At 47.5% G+C, this 26323-nt stretch overlaps 2 protein-coding genes across 3 annotated transcripts in view; both read left to right on the top strand.

Annotated features, from left to right (window-relative positions):
- The window catches only part of LRRFIP1 (LRR binding FLII interacting protein 1), a 99858-nt gene extending 90854 nt beyond the window's left edge, over positions 1-9004 (top strand). For both annotated transcript variants that reach the window (XM_058421374.1, XM_058421375.1), the window contains 5 exons: positions 2980-3026; positions 3844-3961; positions 4392-4471; positions 5099-5203; positions 6193-9004. In XM_058421374.1, the coding sequence (XP_058277357.1) occupies positions 2980-3026; positions 3844-3961; positions 4392-4471; positions 5099-5203; positions 6193-6303 (461 nt within the window). In that variant the 3' untranslated portion in view covers positions 6304-9004. The remainder of the gene's footprint in view (positions 1-2979; positions 3027-3843; positions 3962-4391; positions 4472-5098; positions 5204-6192) is intronic.
- Positions 9005-10363: 1359 nt separating this feature from the next.
- LOC120755132 (RNA-binding protein 44) overlaps positions 10364-26323 on the top strand; it is a 29010-nt gene continuing 13050 nt past the window's right edge. Inside the window, exons 1-16 of the mRNA XM_040069751.2 lie at positions 10364-10400; positions 11811-12606; positions 12771-12823; positions 13358-13534; positions 13898-14072; positions 14169-14194; positions 14675-14722; positions 15062-15134; positions 15433-15523; positions 15731-15778; positions 15892-16023; positions 16677-16750; positions 17605-17750; positions 17858-17992; positions 18640-18697; positions 19836-19932. Of these exons, the coding sequence (XP_039925685.2) occupies positions 11896-12606; positions 12771-12823; positions 13358-13534; positions 13898-14072; positions 14169-14194; positions 14675-14722; positions 15062-15134; positions 15433-15523; positions 15731-15778; positions 15892-16023; positions 16677-16750; positions 17605-17750; positions 17858-17992; positions 18640-18697; positions 19836-19932 (2044 nt within the window). The 5' untranslated portion in view covers positions 10364-10400; positions 11811-11895. The remainder of the gene's footprint in view (positions 10401-11810; positions 12607-12770; positions 12824-13357; positions 13535-13897; positions 14073-14168; positions 14195-14674; positions 14723-15061; positions 15135-15432; positions 15524-15730; positions 15779-15891; positions 16024-16676; positions 16751-17604; positions 17751-17857; positions 17993-18639; positions 18698-19835; positions 19933-26323) is intronic.

Below are 26323 nucleotides of genomic sequence, written 5' to 3'. Positions count from 1 at the left end.
TTCTCACATCCAAAATAAATGGACAGATCTGGAGGAGTATTGCCCAACCTGCTTCTGACAGCTGGATTCTTGCAGGCTGTTCTAAACAGCTTCTTGGGCCTGGGATTTCATGGGATGTCTTTCCATCCTCCAAGAGCAGTTTACCCCTTTCATTTACAACAGGGTTTAGTTATTTCCTGGGCCACACACCATGTAAATCATGCGGGTGAAACCAGCTGCTTCCCACTCCAAGCTCCCCTCCAAGTGGAAAGAGACATGGAGGACCTGTGGCTGATTTGAGAATGTTTGGTGGTGCTGGAGCAGCACCTGAGTAAGCACTGCCTCAAGTCACCTGCAATGCCAAGGCAATGAGATCAGATCAGTCACTGGACTTAGGAACTGTGACAGCAGCACGCTCACCCCTCTGTGTGCTGCTCCCTCACAGGCCCCATCTCCTCCTCAGTCCTCTGTTAAACTCTGTGGCGTGTGAAGGCCATGAACTGGTGCAGTGAGTACCCTGGGAATCACCTTTCCAAAGTTAAGTGAGGTGAATGTCACACTCTTAATTATTCTCTGTAGCAACTTTGTATGTGGAATAAGGATAATGACTGTTACAGATGAGAATTTTAATTAGCTGCTTCCTGTCCTGATTCAGTAGACTGTTCTTTCCTGCTCACCTGTTCTCAAGGTCCTCTCATTTGGTGGAAAAATACCTCCTAAATGCAAAATTGGGGTGACCTTGCCGAGTATAAGTTTTCTGTGTTAATGTGGGGGTTTAAGATAAGTGAAACCCAAGAGACCCTCATCTCTACAGGCAGAAAACTTTCCTATGTGAATGGCAATTTGAGCAAACTCATTTTTTCCCTGATCTGGTAAACCCTGCTGTCTGCATGTCCCAAAGGGATGCACACATGTCGGTAATGAGTGCAGAGAGATCTGAGGGTGAGATCAAACTTGAAGATTCACCCCAAAATGCATTGGTTTTGCAGGAAAAGGGCTTTGGGGTAGCCAGTGTGCTTCCTCACTGGAAGCTGGAAGAAGTGTGCTTTCTTCAGGCAGGCAGGTTTCACCCCACAGCAGCAGCAGTGTTAATGAAAGTCACAACTAATTTTCAGGATCAAAGTGTATTACTTGGTCCTTTTGGAGTCAATAAGTTTGGGCTAATTTTGTAGTTGCCTGAAGGTTTCCTGCTGCACCAGTCCTTATTCTCTTTCCAATCCTTGGAGCTCCATTTCTCAATCTTTGCTGGCCTGTAGATCCCAACACAATCTCTTGAATCCAGGTATCTCCAACCTGTTTGCTGTTCTTGCTTTCTTCATTGGCCTTTGTTTTTCTTCCATATCTTTCATCTTTTGCAGAATTTCTGTCTTAAGTTTTCTTTTCTTCCCATATAGATCTGTGAAATTGTTTTATTATTTTAATGGGGTTTATACTCAGAAATTTTGGTTGTGGCTGGTATTTACGAAAAAAGTGTCTTTGGGTCTTTTTTGTTTTTTTTCATATCAGTGCTCAGGTGTAACAATCTTGGGTGTGTTACAAATGGATAAAAAAAAAAAATAGAATAGGACTTCAGGAGGTTTAAAATTAATCCATAGATCTGCTGAACTGCAATGTCACGCTAAGATCGGTATTTGGGTATTGCATCAGAATCCAAGGTAAAGCTTTTGTTCCATGCTCTGGAATGGGACTGTATGGGGGGACTACTGTATTTCCAGGAGAGGATTGACATACCACATTAATGGACTCTACCTGTCTGCTGTACAGAGAGACTTCCATTGGGAAACCAGTTTCCACCGTGATTTGATTCAATACAGACTCTTGATTTCCTTTAAGTGCATGTGCTAACAAGAGAAAAGGGAGAACCACAAGACTTTGGCCTGTTCAAAGAGGAAATGGTATTTTTAAAGCTCTTCAAAAATACTTGAGTCTGTCTATCAACAGAATCTACCTGGTAAAAGCCTACCAGGCTCTTGTGTGTGATTTACCTTGCTTTCCTAAAGTTTACAAAAAGATCTTTTCCTCGAGTGACCTTTGGATTTTAACCGTTTGATCAGCAGGCCAGACCTCATCTGTGGAGCTGAGCTCTGAACAGCCTGGGCTCTGCGCTGCTGGCAAGGGAGCTGAACAAACCTGCAGTGAGAGCCAGCTGAGGCCAGCAGATCCTCTCCTAATGAGTGTGTTTGAATGGGATGTTGCAGTGTACTCCTGCCCGAGGTGTACCTGAACAAACTGACCTTGCTAATTAATGAGGTCATTTGGGTGGTAAGAAAATGTGCTTTCACATATTGCAGCCCTTAATGGGGAAGGAAGAAAAGGAAGATTTGGTTGCTTACTTTGTAGTTCTTTTTCCCAGCTGTCTCATTCTGTAGAGTGCACTTTATTAATGAAGGCTGCAGGTACTCACGTGCTGATCTTTAGCACTTCCAAGTCCAAATGTAGCTTAACAGTGGGTGCAGATTGTCCATTGCCTCTTGATGTTTGATCTGGAGAAATGACTCAGAAGAGAAAATAGAGTTTTAGCAGACTGCTGTGTTTGAAACACAAATAATTTGATGGACAAATGGTTTTTCTGGTCAACGTTGAAGCTAAAATGTCGCTGCCATGTAAAAGAAGGGAAGAGTTAAAATGCTGACAATGTGCTTAGTTGTGATTATAGGTGTTTACAGTATTGTCATTGTGTTAAACTGTCAAGATTTGTGAGATTTTGTGTTGCAGTTGTGCTTGACCCTAGAGTTCTTGCATGCTAACCTAAGGTAGAAGATTAGCCTCTTTGCATGCAGCTGGCTGCTGCTGCTGCCGGGACAAGCATGTTCTGTGGGAATGCCATAACTGCCCTGGCTGCAGCCCCCTCCCAGCCCCGCCTGGGCCCCGTGTCCTGTGGTACGTGCCCTAACTCCCCCTTGGGTAGTCACTAACCTGAACGGGTCGCTCTCCCGTGTCAGTGCGCTCCCCGTGCGCCGCACCGTCGGTCAGCGCTCAGCTCTCCCTTTTCTCTTCCAGACAGGCTGAAGAAGCTCATCGATGAGCGGGAGTCCTTGCTAGAGCAGGTAATCGCAGGGCGAGTGAAGAACTGTAAACGATTAAGGAAATTAAAACGGCCCAAACACGAGGTGCAGAGCAGCAGTGCTGTGGTCTAGTTGCTCTTGCTGAGACTTGCTGCCTCGCTGGCCGCTCTGTTCTTCCCCCAGAACATTCCTCCTGTGTGTTAACTCAGGGTACATGGAAGATATGACCCAGTGTGTCTCTTACTTCTGAATGATAATCCTTCAGATCAGCCAAGCCCAAGGGAAAAATAGGCATGGCTCAGAAATTGCAGAAGCAGATTTTCTCTCTGAGAGTAAACCCTCCCCTCTGCTGGGTCTGAGGGTAAATGGGCCATTTGGAAAGGTTTGTTGGAGGCATTGCAGATGGGTAAAGGGCAATTAAAGGAATTGTTGCTGGTACCCCGGTATTCCATAGTGGCTGTAAACCTTATTCAAAAAACTTCAGCTGATCTGTTGCCTTGTGGGACACTCTGTACTTTAATTTATGCTCAAAGACCTTGGCCTTGAGACTCGCACACAACCAAACACAGCTTTGGGAGTTTTAAAGAATGTTTTACATGAATGTGCCTGCAGAAGATTCGTGGCTTTTCTAGTAAATCAGTCATCTTTCACTCATTGTTTTGGTCCTGAACTTGTACATAAGCACTGATGTGTAAAATACCACTAATCGTTTGCCAAAAGAGTTTCTAGGATGCTATTTTGTAACAAAACATCTTTTGGAATTTAGGTTTAAAAAATGCATAATTAGTTTTATAATACTGGAGTGCATTTGAGCCACAATTTTCCTTAATGATTTTAATAACTGTTTTCTGTCCTTTAGATTAAAAAATTAAAGGGACAACTGGAAGAAAAGCAAAGGAATAGCAAAGTGGAAAATACACAATCCGAAGATGAAGTTCTGGAAAACGGGACAGATATGCACATGATTGACCTCCAAAGTGAGCTGCATTTTGATTTTAAGAGAATTTTGTGTCCTGCATGTTAGTGAGAAAATGTGTCAGTACAATAATAAGCACATGACTCTGAGTAAGAGTAAGCCTTCAGTTCCAAGGGAGCTTTGGCTTGGGAGCAGCCGTGCACCTCGACAGAGGTGAGGGAATTAGGAGCCCTTGTTTAAGATTGCGGCTGGAAATCTCTGTTATTGCTCCTCAGCAGAGCTGGGGTGAGTTCAGATTAATTCTCTCTTCGGAGTGGCTGGCAAGGAATCAAGCAGGACTGGGAATGGTGCCTCTCTGCTGGGCACTTGCTGAGCGAACTACTCTCCTGCTGCCCCACGTAGATCCCCGATACAAGGAAATTTTACAACAGCCTTGTTAGAAACTGTTCACACTTGTTCTGACATCTCTGGTAAATCTGTGATTCTTCTAGGAGATGCCAACAGACAGATCAGTGATCTCAAATTTAAACTAGCAAAGTCTGAACAAGAGATAACAGCACTGGAGCAGAATGTAAGTTTTTGGCTCGTTTTGTTTGTTCAGGCATGCTGAGAATACACAGAGAAAGTGTATTTTGATAAATGATAAATGAAATTATGTTTACTGTGATTCTCCCTTAAAATAAGAAATGGGAATCTTGGAGCACAAGGACTGCTATGACATTTATGTATGGGGAAGGAGGAATATAATACTCCTCTGTACTGAAGGAAGAATGGTCAAAGGCAAAAGTACCTGATGAACTCTGCTGAACACTTCCTTATGCCTAGCTGTCAACAGGTTTTAAATGGCTCCCAGAATGTGATGCGGTAGAGATGGATTTTATACACAGCTGTTCCATTTTGATTGTTTGCTCTTGTCCAGGATACATCAGCAGTGCTCTTGTTAAGAGTAATTTAGTCAATGGACTGCATTTTTTGTTGCTGGAAGCATATTAAATATGGATATGTCTTAAAGGTCGGGAGTAAGTCACTGTTGTCAGGCTTCCTTGGTGGTGTTTTTTTTTCCCTGAAAATATACCTTTATTTTCTCAAAGAGGAGTTAGCATCTCTGTGGTAATTCCTTGAGTACTAGTGGAAGAGTAAAGCTTCAGAGTAACTTCTTGGCTCTGCTTCTAATTCCCAGCCTTTGCCTTCACCTCAGGTGATACGACTGGAAGGCCAGGTAGCCCGATACAAAACTGCTGCTGAGAACGCTGAGCGAGTAGAAGATGAACTGAAGGCAGAGAAACGCAAACTGCAGAGAGAGGTAACTCCACCTGCAAGCTGTCCCAGCTCAGCCTGCTCCATGTGGGGGAAACCTGCCTTCCTGGGGTGCTTTAGGGGAGGAACCTCCCTTCTCGGCACAGCAAGGGATAAGCACATCCAATCTCTTTATTGCTTTGCTTACTCCTTCTAAATGTGCAACCAAATTTTCAGCACTCAAACCAGAGTAAGTCACGGCTGTGAGCTCCCCCTGCCTTTTCACCGTCCCTTCTAACCTGACTTGCTAAAGGGGTGTGAGTTTTCTTTGTGAGCCTGTTTTCCTTGCTCTGCCAATCTGTTCAGGACTGTTTGTGGCTGTCCACAGACTCTGACTGTGCCTCTCTCTCTTTAGAGCCTGAATACCTTTATCAGCTTCTCTCTCACTGCCTCCTGAGGTGCTTCTTTGATTATTTCTTTTTTCAGTATGGCTCCTTGCTTGTTCTGAATATTCCTCCTGCTTTGCTGCCTACAAATACTGTTCTGTGCAGTCCACCTCTCTCCCTACCCTGTGGTGGGTTTTACGGGAAACTGAGGCTCTGAGTCACAGCTGTGGATGGTGTTCTAGGAAACAGAAAGAGAAGAGCTGAGCAGTGAGACAGGTGTACATCACCCAGCACCTCATGCATCTGGACTGAGGGAAATTCAGCGATTCCCTGGGAATCTCCTGTTCCACAGGAGTAACCTTCTGTCCATTCTGACCGTCTCAAGACACGCGCTTCCGTCAAGCCAAATCCAGACCTGGGAGACGGCATTTCTTCTTAACTTGGCCTTCTTTGTTCAACATTCTGTAAATACCCTGGGTTCTTGGCATCGTGCTTAAACACCTGTGTGTGTGGCCTGCGAAGCAGTTTAACTCCGCTAAAGGAATTTTCAGCTGCTTTATGTTCCAAGTTGATGGTTGACGGTTAGCGTTGGTAACTGCAGACCTTGCTTTGCCTTTGGCAGGGGATAACATGATGAAAGTTACAGTGTTTTTCTGCTTCCTTCCTTCAGCTTCGTTCAGCATTGGATAAAACCGAGGAGCTGGAGGTCAGCAACGGCCACCTGGTGAAGCGGCTGGAGAAGATGAAGGCCAACCGGAGCGCTCTGCTGTCCCAGCAGTAGCCACCCCCTCCCACGGGAACCACCGCCGCTCGGAACCGCAACGACGCCGCAGCCGCTTCCGTGTCCTGCAGCCCGGGACGCTTCGTGTCATTGCCTTCTGAGACCAGGCCACCCCAACACCTGCTCCGTGCCTCCCAGCCCGGCTCTCTCTGCGCAGATCCAGGCCTGCTGCTCTGCATCCATAGGAGGAGCTGATCCGAGTGGCTGCGCCCACGGGAGCCCTTCCACGCCGAGCTCTGCGGACATTCGAAGTACAACACGTAAGAAGCACACGGGATTCTCCATCCAGAGGGCACAGCGGCCATTTATCGCCATTTAAAATGGCACTCAGAGAAAACACTTTGACTGGAATTTTGTGTCTTGCTGAAAATTTTAAAACAAACACTGTAAGTTTGGGACTTCTCTGATGACAGTATCTGTAATTTAGTGACTACAGTAGAGTTACTCGTAGTAGGTTTTTCATTTACAAATCACTGTGGAACCACAAGCCATTACAAAGCAAAACTCCTTCAGTGGAAATCATGGAAGAAGATGGTCTTGGAAGCAAAAGTGACCTTAAATGACTTTGCCAATAAAACAAATGTGTTTGGAGGGATTTTTGCACCAGTAGAATCATGAGACTCTTTTATTTCAGGGTAAATAGGCAATAGCTTCATTGAATTTTCAGTTTTTATTTGTATTGTTTAATCCCTGCTCTTGGAGTTGAAGTAAATGACTTTTAAAGGATGTAAGGTTGCGTTAATAAACCAGCATAAGGCCGTGTTTTCAGAAATGGTGGGGTTTGCACTTAGGTCACTCTCTTTGGTGCGTTTATCAAAGCAAGCGTCATTTGCTTGAACAAAATACGTAATGGGTTTTTTACATCACAAACTATCTACTGGTCCATGACCTACTAGGAAACGATGCCGCTACAAAATACAAGTCTGATTTTTAAAAGAATAACTGATAAGTAAAGAAGCACTTTAGAAAATATTACTGCCTATGGGTTTTCTACAGCTACGGAAGTGGCGAGTTATTTCCTTTTAGGATCTCTGCGGAGGTTTTCCACTTCTCACGAAGAACAGCGTAACCAGTTGAGATGTTGCAGGCGATTTCTTGCGTGTGCAAAAATGGCACACGACTGGCGCTACAGCCCTGGTTTACTGGAACTCCTTCTGAATGTACTACTCAAAGGAGAGCAGCAGCTAGCCCAGGAACGAAGCTGCCCGTCCCACCTCAGCCCTAACAGGAAAGCCAGTCCTTCCAGGATCTGCTCACGCTCCTGTCCCGCGGGAGCGACCGTGACTGCCTCAAGAGGTTCTGCCAAGCCAAATCCAGACCCAGGAGATCATGTTTCTTCCTAACTTGGTCTCCAGGCCTTGCGATCCAGGTCTGTCCAGCCTCCTCCTCGCAGGCGGGAGGTTAGAGTAGGAACCGCTGCTGTTTTCAATGCAAGGGGATCGCTGGCATCTTCCTCGAGCACCTGCACAAATTAAATAAACCAAAACCGCTGTCCCAATGTGTTTCTCTGGTTTGGCTAGAAAACAATACCCTCGTCTTATCTCTTCCAAGTGCACAAGGAAATTTAGGAGTGAAGTACTGTTCCAGGAAAAGGATTAAGGGTTTTTTTGTGCCCCTGGGAAATTAAGTCTGTCCTTGTTGATGAAATGTGGTAAAACATGGGGATGGAAGGAATCTTTCTAAATTAAATTCCACTACAGTTAGGGCTTTGGGTTCTTTTTTTTTTTTTTTTTTTTTTTTTTTAATGTTTTTTGAGAGGAACATTCAGGTGCAGAGCCAGGTTTCTTGTGGAATACCTCAAAATGGCTGTGGATACCAATTTACAATTTTCTGTGCTTGACTTGTGTAATTTCTGGTGTACAAAGCCTCGGGGGCCTAAAAAATGAGCTGAGGGATTCTCAGAATGCAAACAAATGTGTTAAATACAACATCTTACCAATGGTAAGGTGCATGATTGCCACCAGTCTTCATTTCATTTGTGGCAGCACTGAAAGCAGCCTCTCCTGGCAAGGTTCAGGAGAAACAACCCAGCAACCAAGCGTTGGTCCAAAAGGCAAAAAATAACACTTTGTTCATCAAAAAGGGATGTGTTTATCATCATTTCGAAGTAGATTTCATCTCGCACGCCATAAGCATTAACCTCATGACGGAAATCAGATGTGTATTTCAACCTGGATATGCTCTTAGTAGAAACCTTTGTGTGTGATAAAGTAGATGAATGTTGAAGCCACATTTCCCCGCCCCCCTCCCCTAACTTTCAGTATGACTTAGCGTTAGAATAAGGGAGGAAAGAGAACTGGTTGGTTCACTGCAAACTGTTCTATGTTTTTCTGTGAAGAATGTACACCAACAGGGCTTTGAATGGTGATAATAGCACACGTCCCAGTCCTTTTGTTTGAGCTCCAAACGAGAGCACCTCAGTACCCTAAGAGTGGGGCTGAGGTGGCGGCAGCCAGGCGAGGAAAAGCTCCTAGGGGAAGCAGGATGGGTTATCCTAGAACTTCTGTTTCAATCTGTTACCCTCTGTTTTATTTTTAAATGTTAAATGATTTTTATTGTTTGCAAATGGAATGTTACCCAGAATGTTTTTGGTTTTGTTTTGGGTTTGTTTTTTTCCCGCCCCCCAATTGCTCTGTTAGGAGATGTGAGCGTGGAAAAGGAAAATCATTATGACCAGAACTCGCCAATAAAATGTCACTTGTTTGGGTAGTTTTTATGGAGTGGTCTGTCCATGCTGATGTTACCAATACAAGTTCTCTTGGAAAATACAGGCTTTCAGGGTGATAGGGGTGTAACAGCTCATATTCCTTTTCAACACATTGCTGCAGGATCACACGAAACATGGGCAGCACTGGTGTGAGACACAACTCCAAATGTCAGCATTTTTAGTGGCGGGGTGCACATACACCTCCAAGTTTTGATATTTTAATGGCCACGTGCACTTGGGGAGGGGGAGGACAGGGTCAAGTCCTCCATCAGGAGAAATTTGAATGGTGTTGCTAATTGGATTAGTTCTCCACTTCTGTTCATGGTCAAGAGAAGTAACCCACACAGTAGCTTTCCCTGGAAGAATCCTTCACATCACGAAGGCTCCTTCACAACAGGATGCAGCTTGTCCACCAGAAATATTTTACTATTAAATGTCCTCTTGCCCTGATGTGTTGCCAGGGCGGTCACTAACATGAAAGAGACTAAAGCAGGAGGGTAGTGCTTGTCTTGACTTTAGATGCTCTAAACCATTGTATGTCTCTGAAGGTTAATTTTGGGCAACTGAGTGATGTTTTACACACTTAATTATGACCTTTACACATACGTGTTTAAAGGAAGAAGCAGAGCCTCTTGCACAAGTAACGTGTACCTGTGTGGCAGGTAGGTTTGTCTCTGCTCCTGTTAACTCCTTCAGGCTGAAAACTTTCAGGTAGGTTTTAATGTGTAACAGGAGAGATTCGAGCTGGATATTAGGAAAAGCTCTTCCCCCAAGGGGTGGCTGGGCACTGAACAGGCTCCCCAGCGAATGGTCATGGCCCCAAAGCAGAGTTCAAGGAGCTGCCAGAGTTTGGACAATGCTCTCGGGCATATCGGGTGGGATTGTTGGGGTGTCTCTGCAGGGCCGAGGATTGGACTCCGCGATCCTTGTGGGTCCCCTGCAGCACAGGACATTCTGTGATTCTGTAGTAGCCATACGATGGCTGCTGCGCTCCCTCCCCGCCGGCTGCGCTTTGGTCTGTCAGTGCTCGGCGGCGGGAGAGCTGTGAGGGCAGAGACAGGTCCTTGAGGGGAGGGAAGGGATGGTGAGGGGGGAGAGGGGATGGTGAGGGGAGAGCCGTGAGGGGACTCGGCGGTACCGATTCCGGTGGGATATAGCAACACCGGCTTCGAGGGGACACGGCGGTACCGATTCCGGTGGGATATGGCAACACCGACTCCGAGGGGACATGGCGGCTCCGCCCCTGAGGGAAGGGGGAGGAGGTGCACGCGGCGGGAGCGGGCTCCGCGCCGGCCAATCAGGCGTCGGAGCGCGGCGCGCTGCAGCCAATGAGCGCGGGGCGCGGCGGCGGGCGCTGTGCGCGTGTGTGGCGAAGCCGTGTGGCGAGGCGGTGAGGCGCGGGCGGGCGGTGAGGCGCGGGCGGGCGGTGAGGGGAGCGGGCCCCGTTCCGGCGGCTGCGGGCGGGCGGTGAGGGGAGCGGGCTCCGTTCCGGCGGCTGCGGGCGGGCGGTGACGGCAGCGGGCCTCGGGCCGCCCGGGAGCTGCGGTGAGGCGTCCTTCTCCCACCTGAGGGTTCCCCCGGGTGAGCGGGAGCACCGGGCTGCCCTCAGGGCTCCCCCGCCCTCAGCCAGTGCTGCGGCGGGGACGGGCTCGGCTGCGGTTCAGCGTTTGGTTGTATCACTCACTAGCAGCGACAGGAGGGTTATTGTACCTTATCTCGGATCTGCAGGTGTTTTGGTTCTTGTTCTCAAGGGGAGAGTGACGGGGGGAAAGTCACTTCTCTGTGATAATAATGGTGTGATTTCTGTACGGGCATCTGGGATGTGCTTGGGCAGCATTCGGCTTTTTAATTCCACGGAGTTGCTCAAAGCTTCAGTTAGGGGGTGAAGGTAAAGTTAATGTAGTAAAAAAGGATAATGCTTTTGAGGCAAAATGACTGTAGAAGTGTGTAATTGAACCATGGAAGCATTCGAGACCAGTTCGGATAGTGCATGGAACAAGCTGGGATAGATAACAAGATAGATACTCATACAATAGCTTGAATATTTGAATATTAATCCTTAGTGCACTCCCCCCGGGAAGGGCTGTCAGAGACAGTGACTAAAATTGGCATGTGTCATTTAAGTAGTTTGGAAAGAAGACATAATTGAGAAATACGGCCAGTGTTTTTATTTATTCCTTTCTTTGTTAGAAGCTTCTGAGGGAGGGCAGAGAAGAGTTGACAATATTCCTAAGAAACAGGCTTCACAAAGAGCATCCCAATGGGCTTTCTCTCTGCTTTTTTTTGGTGTTTGTTACAAAACTGGGTTTGCTGCAAGTTCAGAGCAGCTGCATTGCTTTAGTCTAGTGAATTTTCCAGCTTCCTTCTATTGCTAAACTACCTTCCTGTGTTCCTTTACAACTTTCTGGTTGTAAAGATTCTCAGGTTTTCCTGCGGTTTTGTCCTGGTAGCAGTTTCTTCTTGCTTCCCCAGCATTTAGAGGAATATGCTTTAATTTCCCCCTTGTCCAACACCCAAGGGGTTTTTAGGTTTTGGGAGGCACAGAGCTCACCTCTTCCTTAATATAAATAACCTTTATTTGAACACTTTGTGTACTGTATGATGGAAACAGCTCACTGCTTATCAACAGGGATTCCACCAGTTCAGAAATGAACTCCTGGGATTTCTCTAGGAATGTGCTGTAGAATTCCTACCTGCTCTAGTAGAACACAGGAAGTGAAAATAAGCTGGTTAATTTAATGTATATTTTGTCCTTTTGTATGCCATAGAGCATCACAAACTTCTCGTAATTTTTATTAAGGCAGGAAGAGCCAAACCAGTGAGAGGTTGCAGTGGCAGTGGGTCGTGTGGATTCCTTCTGAGGAGGAGGAGAGCGTGTTGGTGCCATGGAAGGGGAAAAGAGCAGCAGAAGGAGCTGCTCCACTCAGACCTGTTTCAGTGAAGATTTAGGCGAAGACTCGCAGCTGGATTATCTCAGTGCTCAGGAGGAGTATGAGGAGGACAGGAGTGAGTTTTCTGTGCTGGGGGAGGTCGGAGAAGCGAAGGACCTGCCACTGACTGCTGACAAGGTGCAGCCCCAAATCACAGCGGGGGGAGAAGGGTCTGGAAAGAGCAAAAGACGCACCCAGAGCGTGGCCCTGGATCCAGACGTGCCTTTCCTGCCCCTTTCCGGGGAAAAGGCCCAGCTCAGCAGGCAGGCAGAGCCCTCCAGTCCCAGCGGCCGTGAGGAGCCCGCGCTGCGCACGTGTGCTGCCAGCGGCACTGCGGAGGACGGTGAAACCCGCTTCCCGGTCCCTGAAACCCTCCCCAGCACGCATCCCATTGCCGGCATGGAAGCTGCGGATAAATGCTCAGGTGGGAGCCCCAGTGCCGAGGAGTCGGAGCGCGGTGAAGCGCTGGGGAGCGTTCCCGGTGCTGACTCCAGAGCTGCCGTCCCGACGGGCAGGGGCAGCCGTGCCTGGCTCTGTGTGCGCTCCAGGGCAGTGAACACGGAGGTAACCATGATGAACAGAGCTCCACCCCTGGCGTGGCTGGCTCAAACCACCGCGGACGCTGCTTCCAACACGGAATGGTCCATCAGAGCTCAGAGCTCCCGGGTAAGTGGCACAAAACAAGAAGGGTCACCAAACCGGTGCGATAGAGAGAACTTCTTAATTTTAACTTGTCTGTAAGAGAACTTCTTAATTTTAACTTGTCTGCATGGATGTTAAGCTGTAACCTTTGACTTCTTTTTTTTTTTTTTTTTTTTTTTTTTGAAAAGCAGGAATCAAAAGATCATCTGTGCATCTGTGACTGGAAGACAGGCACCAGCAGGTGGGTCAGGAGCTGTTCTTGGTTTTGGAATTCAAGGTTTCTTAGTTATTGAAAGGTTGTCTCTGGCTTGGCAAAACTGGTGGCATTAAAAGCTTGCTGGGCAGCAGTTTCTGCTGCAGGGACCTGGGCAGGTGAGAAGAGTGAGCTGAAGACTTCCTGAAGTTGAACAGAGATCAAAGCAGCCTTGTTCTGCAGCTGCAGATCTCCAGAGATCCTTCCCAAGCCGAACTATCCCATGGCTGTGGAAACAAAATAAGTGCATTTGTGGATCCACAGCGTTGCAAGTTTCTTTTTGTTCTTAAGACTTCACTTTTTGGATAGAAATTGTGGTGGTGCTGGTGCAGTTCCCACCTCTCTGATAAAACTGACTGTAATGCTGCTGTAAATCATCATTGTGGGATAAATAGGATTTGCCTTTTATCAGAATGAGCTTCTGGCAAGCTCCTTGCTTCAAAATAAAACACCAGGAATGTGAACAATATCTTGAAGCCCTGGAATAAATACTCTATTATTGATGATATTATTATTTTAAAGGCCAGCCTATCCCAACAAGAATACTTGGAAGAATTCTGTGTCAGGCTGCTGTCAGAACGTCCTGCAGAGAGCGGCTGAAGCAGAGCTGCAGCTCCTGGCTGCCCACTACGACCTGTGCTACCAGCACTGCTTCAAGGTTTATGAGCTGGCTTTGCAGGAAAACACCCATTTTGGGAGGCAAGTGCTTTAATGTCCTTGAAAGTAAAGTGTTGTCAGGCAAAAACTGTTAAATCTACTGTACTGGTAGATTCTGTCCATAGCTTCTAGGAGTGCTTATAATTTAGTGGTGTTGTCCAGCAGACCCCCAGGTCTTATTTCCAGCCTTAATATTTTTTTTTGGTGGCATTCACAGTACAAAAATCTTGGGTTTTTTTCTTCCAGGAATAAAAACCAAGTGATGCACAATAGAGTTGTTAGTTCATGTTCTGGTATAATGTAGAGGAATCTTTAAACCCTGTAAAATCTTTGGGCATTTCCAGAAGCTGTAAAATCAATGAAATGTCTTAAGTTGATGTTGCTTTCTTACCCATGTTTTAATAGATGTGAGAAAAAGCCTGAGTTACATTCATCTCTCACGTTGGTTTTGGATGAGCTGGACAATAATTACAGCTACATGAAAAAGAAAATAAACATGGGCATACCTTTAAATGAACTTCCACCACTGTCAGTTGAGCTGAAGCTTTCCCCAATCTCTTCCTTTTACGTCCCCTCCAAGGTAATTTCTTAACTGTTTTATGTGTTCGTAATGTAATTTTTTTAATAACTAAGATAATTATAGATAGGTCTTTCTCTTTTTTTTTTTTTTTGACAGTTTTTTGGAAGGAGTCTTTACTCTGAGTAAGTAGTTTTCATTTGTTGTTGTACTTACTGAATTAAATGAGGAATGAGTTGATAAAATGTTAAACCTGTAGTTTCTTTACTTCAGGATGCATCTTGTTGTTTCAGGCTGTTTAGCTGAAAGGTTAATATTGCCCTGTGGGTACAATGATTTTATTTTAAGAGCATTTTTCCTCTTGAGTGTTCTAGTATGCAAACTAGGGAGTATCTTTGCTATCTTTGTAGTAAAAGTTTCCAATTCACAGGTCATTTTCCTGGCTCCCTGCTTTCACTACTAAAAATCTTTGTCTCCAGTTACAATGGCATCTGTCTTAAAAACCAAGCAACAAAAAATCCCACACCACAAAAACCCAAAAAGACTTTGCTGTCAGCAGAGATCATAATCAGCTTATAGATAATATTAAGAGATTATATGAAGCTGTTTTGCTAATATTGCCATTCAGATATGAAAAATGATGGAAAAACAACTTCACATTTCAGGCGGGTACATGATAGAACATGTTCAGGAACCCTGTCCAGTGACTTTCTGTAAGTGGAGTTGGAAACAAATTTGGCAGTAAGTTTTTACTGAATTGGGTGAAGTGCTAGAGACTGTTTGAAATTTCCTTTCAAGCATGAGTGAAGTTAATCAAGAAAGAGTAAAGGCAATTATTTTGTTTTGTAAATCACTAGTAAAAGTTGCACAGGTATTTCAAGTTGTAAGGAATACATCTGAACATCACACAGAAAACCAGTGAGATACAACCAAAAAAGCCAAGATTTCTTAAGTATGTTTATTTTACTCTGAACTTCTGGAAATATTTCAATTACTGTAGAACTTAAAATTGTTGTCCTGTATGTTGTATGAAATTCCCGGATGTGTTTTAGTGATCTTTCAGGTGGAGGGAGAGCTGACTCTGAAGAACCCAAACTGCAAGAAAAAGGGATTTCTGTCAATATGGTAGGGAATTCTTCTCTCCTGGGTTTTTGGAGATGGCAGTGTTGAGAAGTATTTTCTCCTTTTAGGTACCTGCAGATGTGTTCAGGGCTCTCAGCCCGGGATCCTCTGCCACCAACTGCAAACGCAGCTCATATGTTCGCAAATTTTAATTGCCCTTTCAAAATAAAATAACTTGGGGGTTCTTGAGGACGATCAGCAGACTAACTTTTTTAAATCCACCCTCTTCCTGGGCTGATACTCTGAAAAATAACTTGTGATCAGGTGGGAGTGCCGTGGTAAAACTAACGCATGTTTGTAGGACGAGTTGCAGACTGATGGGGATCCGCCGGGTGACTCTGCCTCCCCGGAGACATGGGAAGAGCAGCCCAAAGATCAGGCTCTGGAGCGTGGTGAGTGATCTGCTCCCAGTAAAAACAACCCTTGACTTGTCAGCTAAGCTTTCAGGGGAGGAAAGAAACCCTGTGTAAAACGTGTATGTGGTAACACAGCTGCCCTTTCTGTGATGGAATGTTTATATATCAGCTATCAAAATCCATTGATACGTAATAATAGCTCTACATAATTACTTACATCTTAAAATTTTCTACTTAAATTAGAATTCCCAGCTGGTAATGTCACCTCTTCGATATGTAGTACCAAGAGATGTGAGTAGCTGAAACCCTCTTCAGCAGAGAAATTTGATACTCGTTTATGTACCGTGGTTTGAATTTTAACGCTTGAATTTTATCCCAACTTGAATTTATTTTTAACTGCCAAGGCTGTGTGAAAAATGAGGAAGGGAGTGAGTATTGGTTTGATGCTAAGGAAGACTTGTCAGTGGGAGATCTTTCAGTAAAGTGCAAAGAAACGAAAAAGCAGCAAGGAAAGCAAGACTCGATTGACTCAAGAGGTAAAGTCATGTGCTTTAAGCTGGTAAACAAAATAATAGCGTTTAGTACTGGAGTGCTCTGTTCCTTCCCCAAGCATAAGTAAGTAAACTTGGAAAAAATGCCAGCTGGGTTTTCAGATTGATTTTCTCATTCACTAGCAGTGAGTCCTTGTACTCAGCTGTTTTCATCCATCGTGTTTTTCCTTGAAAACTTCACCTACAGTGCTTGAACTCAAATTAGTAAATGCCCAGCCAGCCACATAGATGGAAATGTTCCATTTTTTTTTCTCCTCCTCCTCCTTTTTTGTGCTTCCTTCCCACGCTGGACTCTTGAGAGTGAGATACAAATGGTTTGTGTTTGGAGCCTTGAGTCACAGTGATGGGTGTTGAAGGCAGGCAGAGAGCTTGGGGGTTCTCTGTACCAGCCTTCAGCACTGGTGCTGTTACTTTAGAACTGTGTTTCCTCCGCCTCTTAAAATCTCAGGAGACACTCAGGGAAAAGATGTTCCTCAAACTGAACTGCTGTGCTTCTCGGGACACTCATTTTCTGTTAGAAGATTCTCTTTCCCTTAGTTTTCTTCCAAGGTTTTCTCTCAAGGCTTTCCAAAATCTACAGAGATGACGCCAGCTCAAGAACAGCTGGTAACTCTTTGCTTTCTTACATTTATTGTTAGAAGTGAAGACAGTGAAGAGTGGGAATGAACATTCTTCTGCTCATGTTGGTGGCCCAAAACCCTCAGTGCCTGAGGTAGGTCTGTTCTTACTTTGTAGAAGGAATTTCTTGCCTATTCAAGGCTTCTTTCATACTCCACATTTACTACCAAGTGTCCTCCTCTGAAATCACCTACTCAGGGTTGGCACATTCTTTGCTTGGAGATAATCAGAAGGTAAGTAATTATTACTAATACTCCTTTGTGTGGCAGACTAGGAGCCATATATCTTCTTATCTCATAACATTGAATAGATTGAAAATTAGGATAGGAAAAAATGTTACACGTTGGTAATAAATTTCTGGCCCATGGCAGAAGAGTGAAAGCGCCATTCTTCTGCCCCTGCATCAAACTATGACACTCTGGCTGTTTTGTTTTTTTTTTTTCCTTAATCCTAGGACAGTTTGGAATTTATCCATTTGCACTAAACTTTTCATCTTGTGACACCTATATTTTTTATATCCTGTATAAAACCACAAATGTCATGTGGTTTTATACAGGAAAGATTTCAGGGGGTAATGGTTGGGAAAGAAACTCTTGGATTTTCTAGCATGAATCTAAGAAACCTCTGTGTACAGAGGGTTTTGCATTGGCTCAGCTTGGTCCTTGCAGAGAGTAAAGGGAAAATCAGTAACTGCTGGTGTTGCTCTCATGAACCACACAGATTTGCTGTCTTTGGGGACTTCCCTTTAAACCTGCTGGTCCTTTGGGAAATGGTAATTGGTTCTAATGTAAATTAGCAGGAATAAGATGAGCTTTAAGGTGCCTTCCAATCCAAACCATTGGGTCTGTGGGTCTAGGATTTTACATTTATTAGTAGGAAAGAAGTGTTGTATTACCTGTACCTGATGCTTAACCCGTGCATTTTTTTCTTATTTTGGTGCAACTCCAGGATCCTGGGGAAAATTCCCTGCAGAAGACATCCACTTGTTCCTCTGTTGGCCAGTCTGGTATCTTTGTTTCTCCTTATGCCCTGAACTTGAGCAGCTTTACCAAGTTAATAAAGAGGCTTCAAGAAAGGCATCCAGGTTTTAGCAAGTGAGATATTTGGGTTTCTTTTCCACCCTGATTTGTAATGGCGCCGGCATCCACGGGTAACTAATTGCTAAATGTGATGTTAACAGTTACTTCTTTAATTCCCGCAGACAGGAAATTGTGGAGGCTGTGCAGGAGGTGAGGAGAATCAACAAAGGTGTCCTGAGTGGCTTATCCATCAGTTCCATTGAGGAGAAGACCTCTGCCATTCTGAGGAGATCGGTGTGCTGTGCTCAGCAGGAGTAGCCCTGAAAAAGGTGAATATTCCAGGTGATTGTACCCCAGTGTCTTGGTGTAGCTCTGCAGCCTGACAGATTAATTCAGCCTAAAGCCCTGCAGGAGGTGCCAGGGTGATTCCCTGCAGCAGTGGTTGGTGAGGGCTGGGAGCTGCTCAGCAGGTGGGATTGTAGAAACCTCGGTGTGGCGGTGGTTGATGCCGGGCTGCTGCTCTGCCGAGCTCTGTGCAGGGCACTGTCACACACGGGCGGTACAAAGCTGACGCCTGCCGGCCAGGCCGTGCTCAGCCTCACAGGAGGAAATCCCGGCACCGCCTCAGTTCTGCATCAAAACGCGGATGATGTCTCTCTGGTGCCTGGGGGCCAGCTCTGGGCTGCAAACCTGGCAGAGTCAGATCTCCAGGGATGTGTCCATCCCTCCTTGTTTTGCTCTCCTCCTCAGCCTGCTGCTCTGCTTGCTTTAGGTACCTTCTGGCAGTGCTGCTACCAGGCTTCCTGCCAAAAGGAAAAGTCTTTCTATTAATCTCCTGTCTGACTTTCACAGGACTGCAGATATGGACAGAAACTCATCCCCCCCAAAATTAAAATCTTAGGCTTGGAAGCATTTTCCGTCAGATTTTCACAGCCTCGAAATGTGTGGTGCTTTCCTTGTGCAGTGATTATTTGGTTTTGCAGTGGTGCGTGGGCTCTGCAGTCCTAATTGTTCCTATTGCAGTATTTTTTTCCCCTGTTCTTTTCCATGAGTGATGATGACTTATAATAATTTGTATTTTCATCATGAGGGAGGTGTGAAATGGCCAAGTCATTAGTAAATAATGGGGAGAAAAGGAATCCCTGTCTTCCATAGTAAGGAACGGGTATGTAACACATTAAGAGAAGGTGATTCTGCTCAAAGCTCACCTGTACTGACTCAGTCTTTTTGTTGTACTTTGTTCTAGATCCTGCTGGAAAGAGCAGCCTCGTTTACTGTCAATAAAGGTTAAAATTCATTTTAAAAAGAAGCTGGGCCAATGCTGTGCTGTTTCCAGGCCTTTTCTGCTCCCTCTCCCATGGCAGAGCCGCTGGCAGAGCCGCGGCTTTGTGCTGTGCCCTCAGTCCCGGTGCTGCAGGTGAGGCCGCAGCTCTGGTGTCTCCTGCTCCGTCAGGCTTTGTTCTTCCACGTCATTACCAGCAACTGTTGCTGTTTCTGTTTCCAGATCTTGGCTCTGTAATTAGGCAGATAGATGATAATTGTCCAGGAAGAACTGGCCTGCGAGCTTCTCTCTTCCTCTTGGGAGAGAAGTGTGCACGATGTGAAAGACTCGAGTTCCCAAACTCCGGTGTTCCTTCACATTCCCTTTTTTACTCATCTTCTCCCCTTGAGACGGAGGGCTGACTTGAAGCGTGAGAGGAGCGGTTTGTGGGGCAGAGTCCTGCGCTCTCCTGCTCCGGAGCACCCGTGGAGCCCAGGCAGGCTCTGCTGCTCGGGAGCGAGCTGCAGGTGGAGCTGTAGGAGCTCGGGAACGATGTTACTCTCGAGCGGATGAAAAAGAGGACACCACAAAAAATTCCTCCTTAAAATCGCGTTCCATGTGCGCCTTCAGCACTGGAAAGGGGGAAGGCGGGATTTTTTAGCTAGGGAGAAATCTCCTCGGTGGAGGCGGAAGGGGGTTAAGGAAAGCGCCCGAGGAGGCAGGACTGCTGCGCGCTTTCCTTCGGAGCCGTTGGCTCGCTTTGCCGCGGCTGCGAGGGGCAGCGGGCGGAGAGGCGAGCCCGGGCTCCATCGCACCGCCCCGCGGCAGCGCTTCCCCTCCGCCGCGGGGAGCGGGGCCGGGGCCGGGCGGGGCTGGGGCCGGGGCCGCCCCTCCGGCAGCGCCGCGGGCGCGGAGCCCGCCCGGCCCGGGAGCGGAGCCGCTCCTGCCGCGGGGCCATGGCCCTGCTCCCGCGGCGCTTCCTCTGCTTCGTCCTGGGTAAGTGCGGCCGCCGCTTTCGGCAGGCGGGGGCCGGGCCGGGCTCCCCGGGGCTCCGCTCGCCATGCAGCCCCGCGGGGCTCCGGCCCGGCCTCGCCGGCGACGCGGCGGGAGGGAAGCAAAGAGGGGAGCGAGTCCAGGGCGGTGGGACGCGGTGAAACGCCGCGCCCGGCCTCAGGAGCGGTGGGGCGGTGATGCTGTGGGACGCAGTCGGCTTTGTGGCGGTTCCCCGCTTGCTAGGTGCGATGGACCGAGGCGAGTGCTGCCTTCCGTCCGGGCCTTCTGTTCCGAATGTTCAGTTACTGCCTTTGGGGTCTGTCTTCCCATTCCTGAGCCGCCGGGAAGAGGAGGCAGCCAGAAGTGCCCCCTCAGAGAGCTGAGGTTGGACGTCCTGGGGTTTTTACCGGCGATGGGGTTGGAAATGCTAGCTTTGTGCGGTTGTTTCCATGGGGTGCAGCGTGCCTCGGTTTCTTTGCTGCTCCTGGCGTTTCACCGCAACAGGTAGAGATCTGTGCCGTGCTTGTCGCCTGTGTAGCCACAGCAAAAGCTCTGAGGGACGCTGGTGCTGTGTGAAAGTGCGTTTATTTAACGTACTCCAAAGGGAAACTGCATCCCCTCATCCTAACGCTGATCTTCCACAAAATCAGAGTGCTCCTTGAGGCAGCACAAATTTCTCCTCCCCCTCCCTTCCCCTGTGTTGGTTTTCTCCCCCAAGCCCTAGTGAATAATGCATTGAGCCGTGCTGCACATAACGTGCTTATCTGTTCCATGTAATTAACTATTTACTACTCCTCAGCTGGGCAGGAGCAGCCCGTGCCCTTGGAGGAAGCGCATTCCCCTGCCGGGTTGCAGGGAAAAGGCTGCACGTTCCTGGCTGCAGAACCCTGTGGAAGGAGCACTAACTCCTGCTAGCTAGGATTTCTCTGTGCTCCGCTTTCCCAGCCCCTGTCTCCTTTTCCTGACTCTCCCGTCTCTTGGCTGGGGAGCTGTAACTTTTAAAAAAGTACTCCAGGCTGCTCCTTTCCATCTCCAGTGAGCTCAGAAGCAGCAGGATGCTGCCTCTTGTGTGCACCAGGTGCCTGATGGCAGCTGATCTTGGTGCTGTGGATGTATTTTTCACTACGTTCTCCTCCTGGGATTTTTTATTTTTTTTTTTCCAATTTGGAGCACATTTAATGAAAAGACCCACCCTTTTTACGCCTTTCTGCTTTTACACAGCCATGTACACAGTCAAGGCTGCACTGAAATTGCAGGTGGCAACTTGAGTGCCCAGAAATCATGGTGGTTTGCACTGATGCAGGTGTTTTAAAGCGAGGGTTTTTTTTAAAAAAGGGAAAGATCTGAAAGAAAAAACTTTATCTTGAAGCTGAAGCTTTAAGTAACTTCACCACTGGCTGCAGTCTTTAAAAAGCAGTGGTGGTCAGGGAATCAGCCATCCTAAAAAGCCCTGCCTCATTCAGCAGGCCAGGGATCCAGCTGTACCCCAAGGTAACCACATCCATTAGGAAAAAATGAGGCTTTTGCTGGGTTTTGGCTGCAGCTTCCTGCAGAGGCTGCTCAGGGAGGAGGGGATGAGCTGTGCTCTTGCTGTTACTGGGGCAGTGATGATTGGCACCACACACAGCTCTCTGCTGTATTTTGGTGTTTAAGGGGAGCGCTGGGCTGCTTGGATTTCTTTTGGGTCTGTTACTGTGAGAGGTAAGAGGCAATTTGCAAATGATGTCAGTGAAACGTTAATATCTTCTCGATTCCGTGCATCTTCTCTCTATGCTGTAGAGCACTGTGTTTGCATAGTCTACAGAAAATGATGCTTTCTTAAAAACAAAACTTCTGGGCACTGTTTATGACCTCTCCTGGAAAACAGGAATTAAAGTGTTTTGTGTCTTCTCCCAGCCCAAAGCACACTCAGTTTGAGTGCCTCCTTTATAAAAAGCTAAAGCTCCCTTTAAAGTCGAGTTTAGGGCTGCTGCCTCGCTGAGATAATTCTCCTCCATATTTACAGAGTGCCCTGTTAGAAATCCCTGACAATAAAGTAAAACATTCCTCCTCCCTTTCAGAGCATCCCTGGCACAGAGAGGACTCAAAACTTCCCATGCATCAAAAGAAAAGCACATGGATAGGGACAACAAAATTGCCTCCACGCTGTAATTTCTTGTACTGCTCCCATACGTGCCAGTTGTTTTGCTGCAGAAGGCAGCGGCACATGGATTTTGTGGGCTGGCTGAAGGTTCTATGATCTGCTCAGGAAGCCTCTTGGCTCTGAGGAATAGGATTTCATTTATTAACTCTGCAACCGTGCTGAGTTGAAGAGCCGTGAAGCACCGGCGCTGTAACCTCCCGTTTGTGCTGACCCGGGAGGCTGCGATTAATGAAAATACAAATGCCATGACCTGGGTGGAATGAAATGAGAGACCTCATAATGGCCAAAGATGGGCTTGGCATCTTTCACGTTCCCCCGGGGCTGGAAATCGACGTGGGGGTGATGGCAGAGTTGAGGGAGGTCTTGGCAAGCCGTGGGTGGGAATCCAGAGTTGCTCTGCTCTGCTCTGCTCCGGCAAGTTTGTTCTGCCTCCCTGACTGGATGCAAAGTCTGGCTCTGTAACTTTTTGGGGGAGGTTCAGGGCAGGTTTGGGCCCCAAAAGCATGGTTGTGGTCAGAGCCCTTTCTCAGCACAGTCCCTGCACTGAGCCAGGACCGAAAACACCACTGGGTCAGAGCGAGAGGAGCATTAAAAGCCCATTAGAGGGGAAATGCAGCGTTTCAGCTCACTCAGATAGCTAAATGCCTTTTCCTCTAAAATATAGCCGTGGCTGGGGTTTGCCAGGTCAGTTCCTGCTGTGGGTGGGTGATTAGCAGGGAATCTTGGTCCCTGTCTGCTGTTACGCTGCCTACAGAGCTGGCTGCTTTTAATCATCAAATCCACTAATGAAGCTGCTCCATGGTTTCAGTCCCTTGTCTCTGTGCTTCTACGACATGAGCTTTTGGGGATCTGGAAACACATCCTGACCCCTCAGAGAAGCACCCCAGTGGGGAGGCAGGTGGCAGCCTGGGTGAAAACCCCATGGTTTCAGCCAAGAGACATCCCCCTGGGTTCCCCTGTATCCTTTAGGTGACGTTAGCTGGGAAAGCAGCAGAGCTGTGTGGGTGAGCTGCAGAGAGGTGCAAAATGTCAGTGTGCTCTTCAGCTGGAAGGGAGGAAAACCACATCAAGAAGTCTCTGTTGGAAAGGAAAATAAATGATTCTGGTGATTCCCGGGCTACTCACGTGGCTCAGCCGCAAATTTTAGTCTGGGAAACTCTGTGTTGAAAGTATTTAGTGAAGCTGCTGTTGTGTGCAAGCTGTGATGGGTGCACCAACGTGACAGTGAGGTTATTTTGGTCTTCTCCCTAACAGATTTTTATATTTACTCATTATGTGCTTCTTCATGGGAAACCTGTTAAGAGTGCCCAGGCAGTGATTTTTTTTTATCTTGAAGGTAATTCAATAAAATGTTTGCTCGTCCCATGCAGCAGAAAATCTGTGTTTAACACACGCTGGAATCTGAACCAGCAGGATCGCAGTGTGTTGTCTCCAAACCAATGCCAGGCGCTTTTAACCTCGGTGTTGCTTTTCCCTGTTCTTATTTTAGCCTCAATCAACTGAAATAGCCGAAGGAAAAAATAATCCCGCGGGTGGAAGGAGAGTACATTTGCCTTTAGCGCACTCCTGAGAGCTGGAGTGTGGCAGCCGCTCATTTCTCCCTGGCTTTGTGCAACAGGACCAGCCCGGCTTTGGGACCCAGCCGACATCTGTGGCAGCCAGTGCTTTGTTGGTGTTTTAAAAACAGCTCTGCACCCTGCTCCAGCGTTTGGTTAAGGTGTTGGGATGGCAGTGTTGGACACCAGCATCCTCCCTGGGAAGGCAGGGGGGACGTTAGGCTGGTTCCTTTCAGCCCCTGCACAAAATCCAGTGGAGATCCCTCCTCTCTTCCATCCTGCTCTTGTGAGCAGGGATCTGATGGTGGCCACGGCCAGAGATGATTTGAACTCGGGGTGGGCGAAGCCAGGGCTGTACAGACATTGCCAGTGCCTGTCTGAAACCTGTGGTTTTCCTCCATTAATTCAATCAAGAATGAACTATTTTCCAAAAGACCCCACTATTCATCAAGGATATAATTATCTGCATAACTAACAGCTCGTGGCGTATTTTTCCCTCCCCTGATGTGCAGTCAGCCAGCAGTTGGATTTCAGCGTGCCTGGCTTTTGATTTCCTTTCTAATCTTCCTCTCTTCTCAGCTGGTTTTTATTTTATTTTAGCTAGTGAGTGAATTTTGGTGGGTAAATAAAAGTATTTGTCATTCTGTCCTCTGCAGAATCAAGTCTAGGGCTATGTAAGAGAAGTCCTGTTCCTGGAAATGTGCTTGGCAGCCTCTGATGGATAACAAGGCCATACCCTAACTTCTGCTAAGAAGGTGGGAAACTGAGGCAAGGAGACAAAGACCCTCATCCAATTGCTTGGAGCAGCCTATTTCAGTGTATTTAGTAGTTGATATTATTTAACAGCAATGCTTTATGGCAAAAAGTCAACCCCTTGTGACCCAGCTAGGCAGGACTGCCCTGCACTGGGCTACACAATGCAAACCTTTACTTTGCATTTTCATTTTAATCCCATATTCTGCATCTTACAGGAGCTGGCACGTGGAACCTTGTATGGGTTGGAATGGTGTTAAATTATCTTTTCTTTGGGGATGCGTTGGCTGTTGTAGGTGCCTCATGAAATGCTGAAATGCTTGAAAGAGGAACAACAGATTGCAGGGGTACCTCTGAGCCCACAAAAGCCCCCACACAGGCTTTGCTTTCAGGCAGCTGGCTCCTGCTTCAACTTCCAGCTAATAATTCTGTGGCAGTTATTTTTAGGCAGTTTATTTTGTGCCCTCTTAAAATGTTTGGAGTAGCTATAGAATGGCAACAAAAACTCAAGTATCCCTAACCCAGCAAAGAGTAAATGCCTACAAATCACCCAAATACCGGCTTGAGGGATAAATCACTTCCTTCCTTTGCAGGCACAACAGGATGCCAAATTTAAAACCTGGAAGATCTTTCTGGGTTTCATGGTGATGTTCAGCTGTATGCAGAATACCTCATTAATGCTGGCTGGGAAAAAAAAAAAAAAAAAAAAAAAAAAAAAAAAAAAAAAAAAAGGCAGCTTTCTCTTTATTTTGCTTAGTGTAATAAAATGAAGGGAATAAGCATTCCAGGAGCAGGGATGAAATCCCCCTTTGCTGCAGTGAGTTAATAAACCAGATTGAAGGCCTTTAGGCTGTGGGTGCACTTGCCCTTAACATGAAAAGGTGCTGTGTGGGATGGGCCCCAGAGGGTTCTTCGGGTCCACCACGTCTTGTGCTGCATTCCCTAAGAGCTGGAAACCTTTGGCCCCTTTGGAAGCTTTCCACACAGCCAGGTCGCCACCAGCAGCCTGTCCCCAGCTTGGCTGAGCAGGGAGTGACTTTCCCTGTGCCCAGGCCAGCAGGATGTACTTCAGCCATGGCACCTCGCACCGTGGGCTGTATCCTAACCCCGCCTCTCCTCAGTTCACGTTTTCCCCTGCCGTGAGCCTTTTTCCCCTCTCAGCTTGAGTGACTTCTCCCCCATCCCGGTGTCCCGGAGTCCTTTTGTGGCTCTGTGCTAGTGAAGCTGTTGGACGGGCAGAATTTGGGACGGGCTCTCCATCTGCAGCGCTCCCAGGGGAGCTCCAGCAGGGTCCGTGCCCGTGTCCGTGCCGCGCTTGGACTGCTCCGTCCGGGCAGGAGCTGTGGTTTCCTTCTGCTGCTCCGTCTGCAGCCCCCTGGCGCAGGGGTGGGGCAGGGAGGGGGGATCCTCCTTCCCTTCTCCCAGGTGAGCCTTGGCAGCCTGTCCAAGACATCCCGGGATCAGCCTTGCCGGTGCTTGGAGATGGGCAGATCTCCCCCCGCCTCCCAGCATCTGCTCTGCCTCCAAAATCCTCACCTGCCACCATTCGCGGCCTGTTGGAAAACCCCCGCTCCCTTTCAGCACGTAAAACCCCCAGATCCCACGAATTCCCGTTTAATTTACATCCTGAGCGTCCGTGTCGGGAGAGGGGCTCCTGCAGGTTAAGGGGCGGTGCCACAGCAGTGGCAGCGGGGCAGGAGAAGGTCTGGGGAGCCGAGGATGCTCCTGAAGCGTCCGTGAGCGGATTTGGGACGGGACGATCCCGTGCAGCTCTCTGTCTCCCCCCGATCGCCTGCGGGGCTCGGAGCCCTCGTCCGCCTCCATTCCCGAGCTGCCGCAGGGCCCCTGGAGCCGCTGCCGGCTCCCAGCCCCCGTCCCGAGGCAGGCGGGCAGGGAGCAGAGGGAAGGATCCGTCCCTGTGCAAATCCCGGACGGAAATGGC

The sequence above is a fragment of the Hirundo rustica genome, chromosome 7 (genome assembly GCF_015227805.2).
Source record: "Hirundo rustica isolate bHirRus1 chromosome 7, bHirRus1.pri.v3, whole genome shotgun sequence".
NCBI lineage: Eukaryota > Metazoa > Chordata > Aves > Passeriformes > Hirundinidae > Hirundo > Hirundo rustica.
The sequence above is the reverse complement of the archived record's forward strand: the minus strand, read 5'-3'. Positions and strand labels throughout refer to the sequence as shown.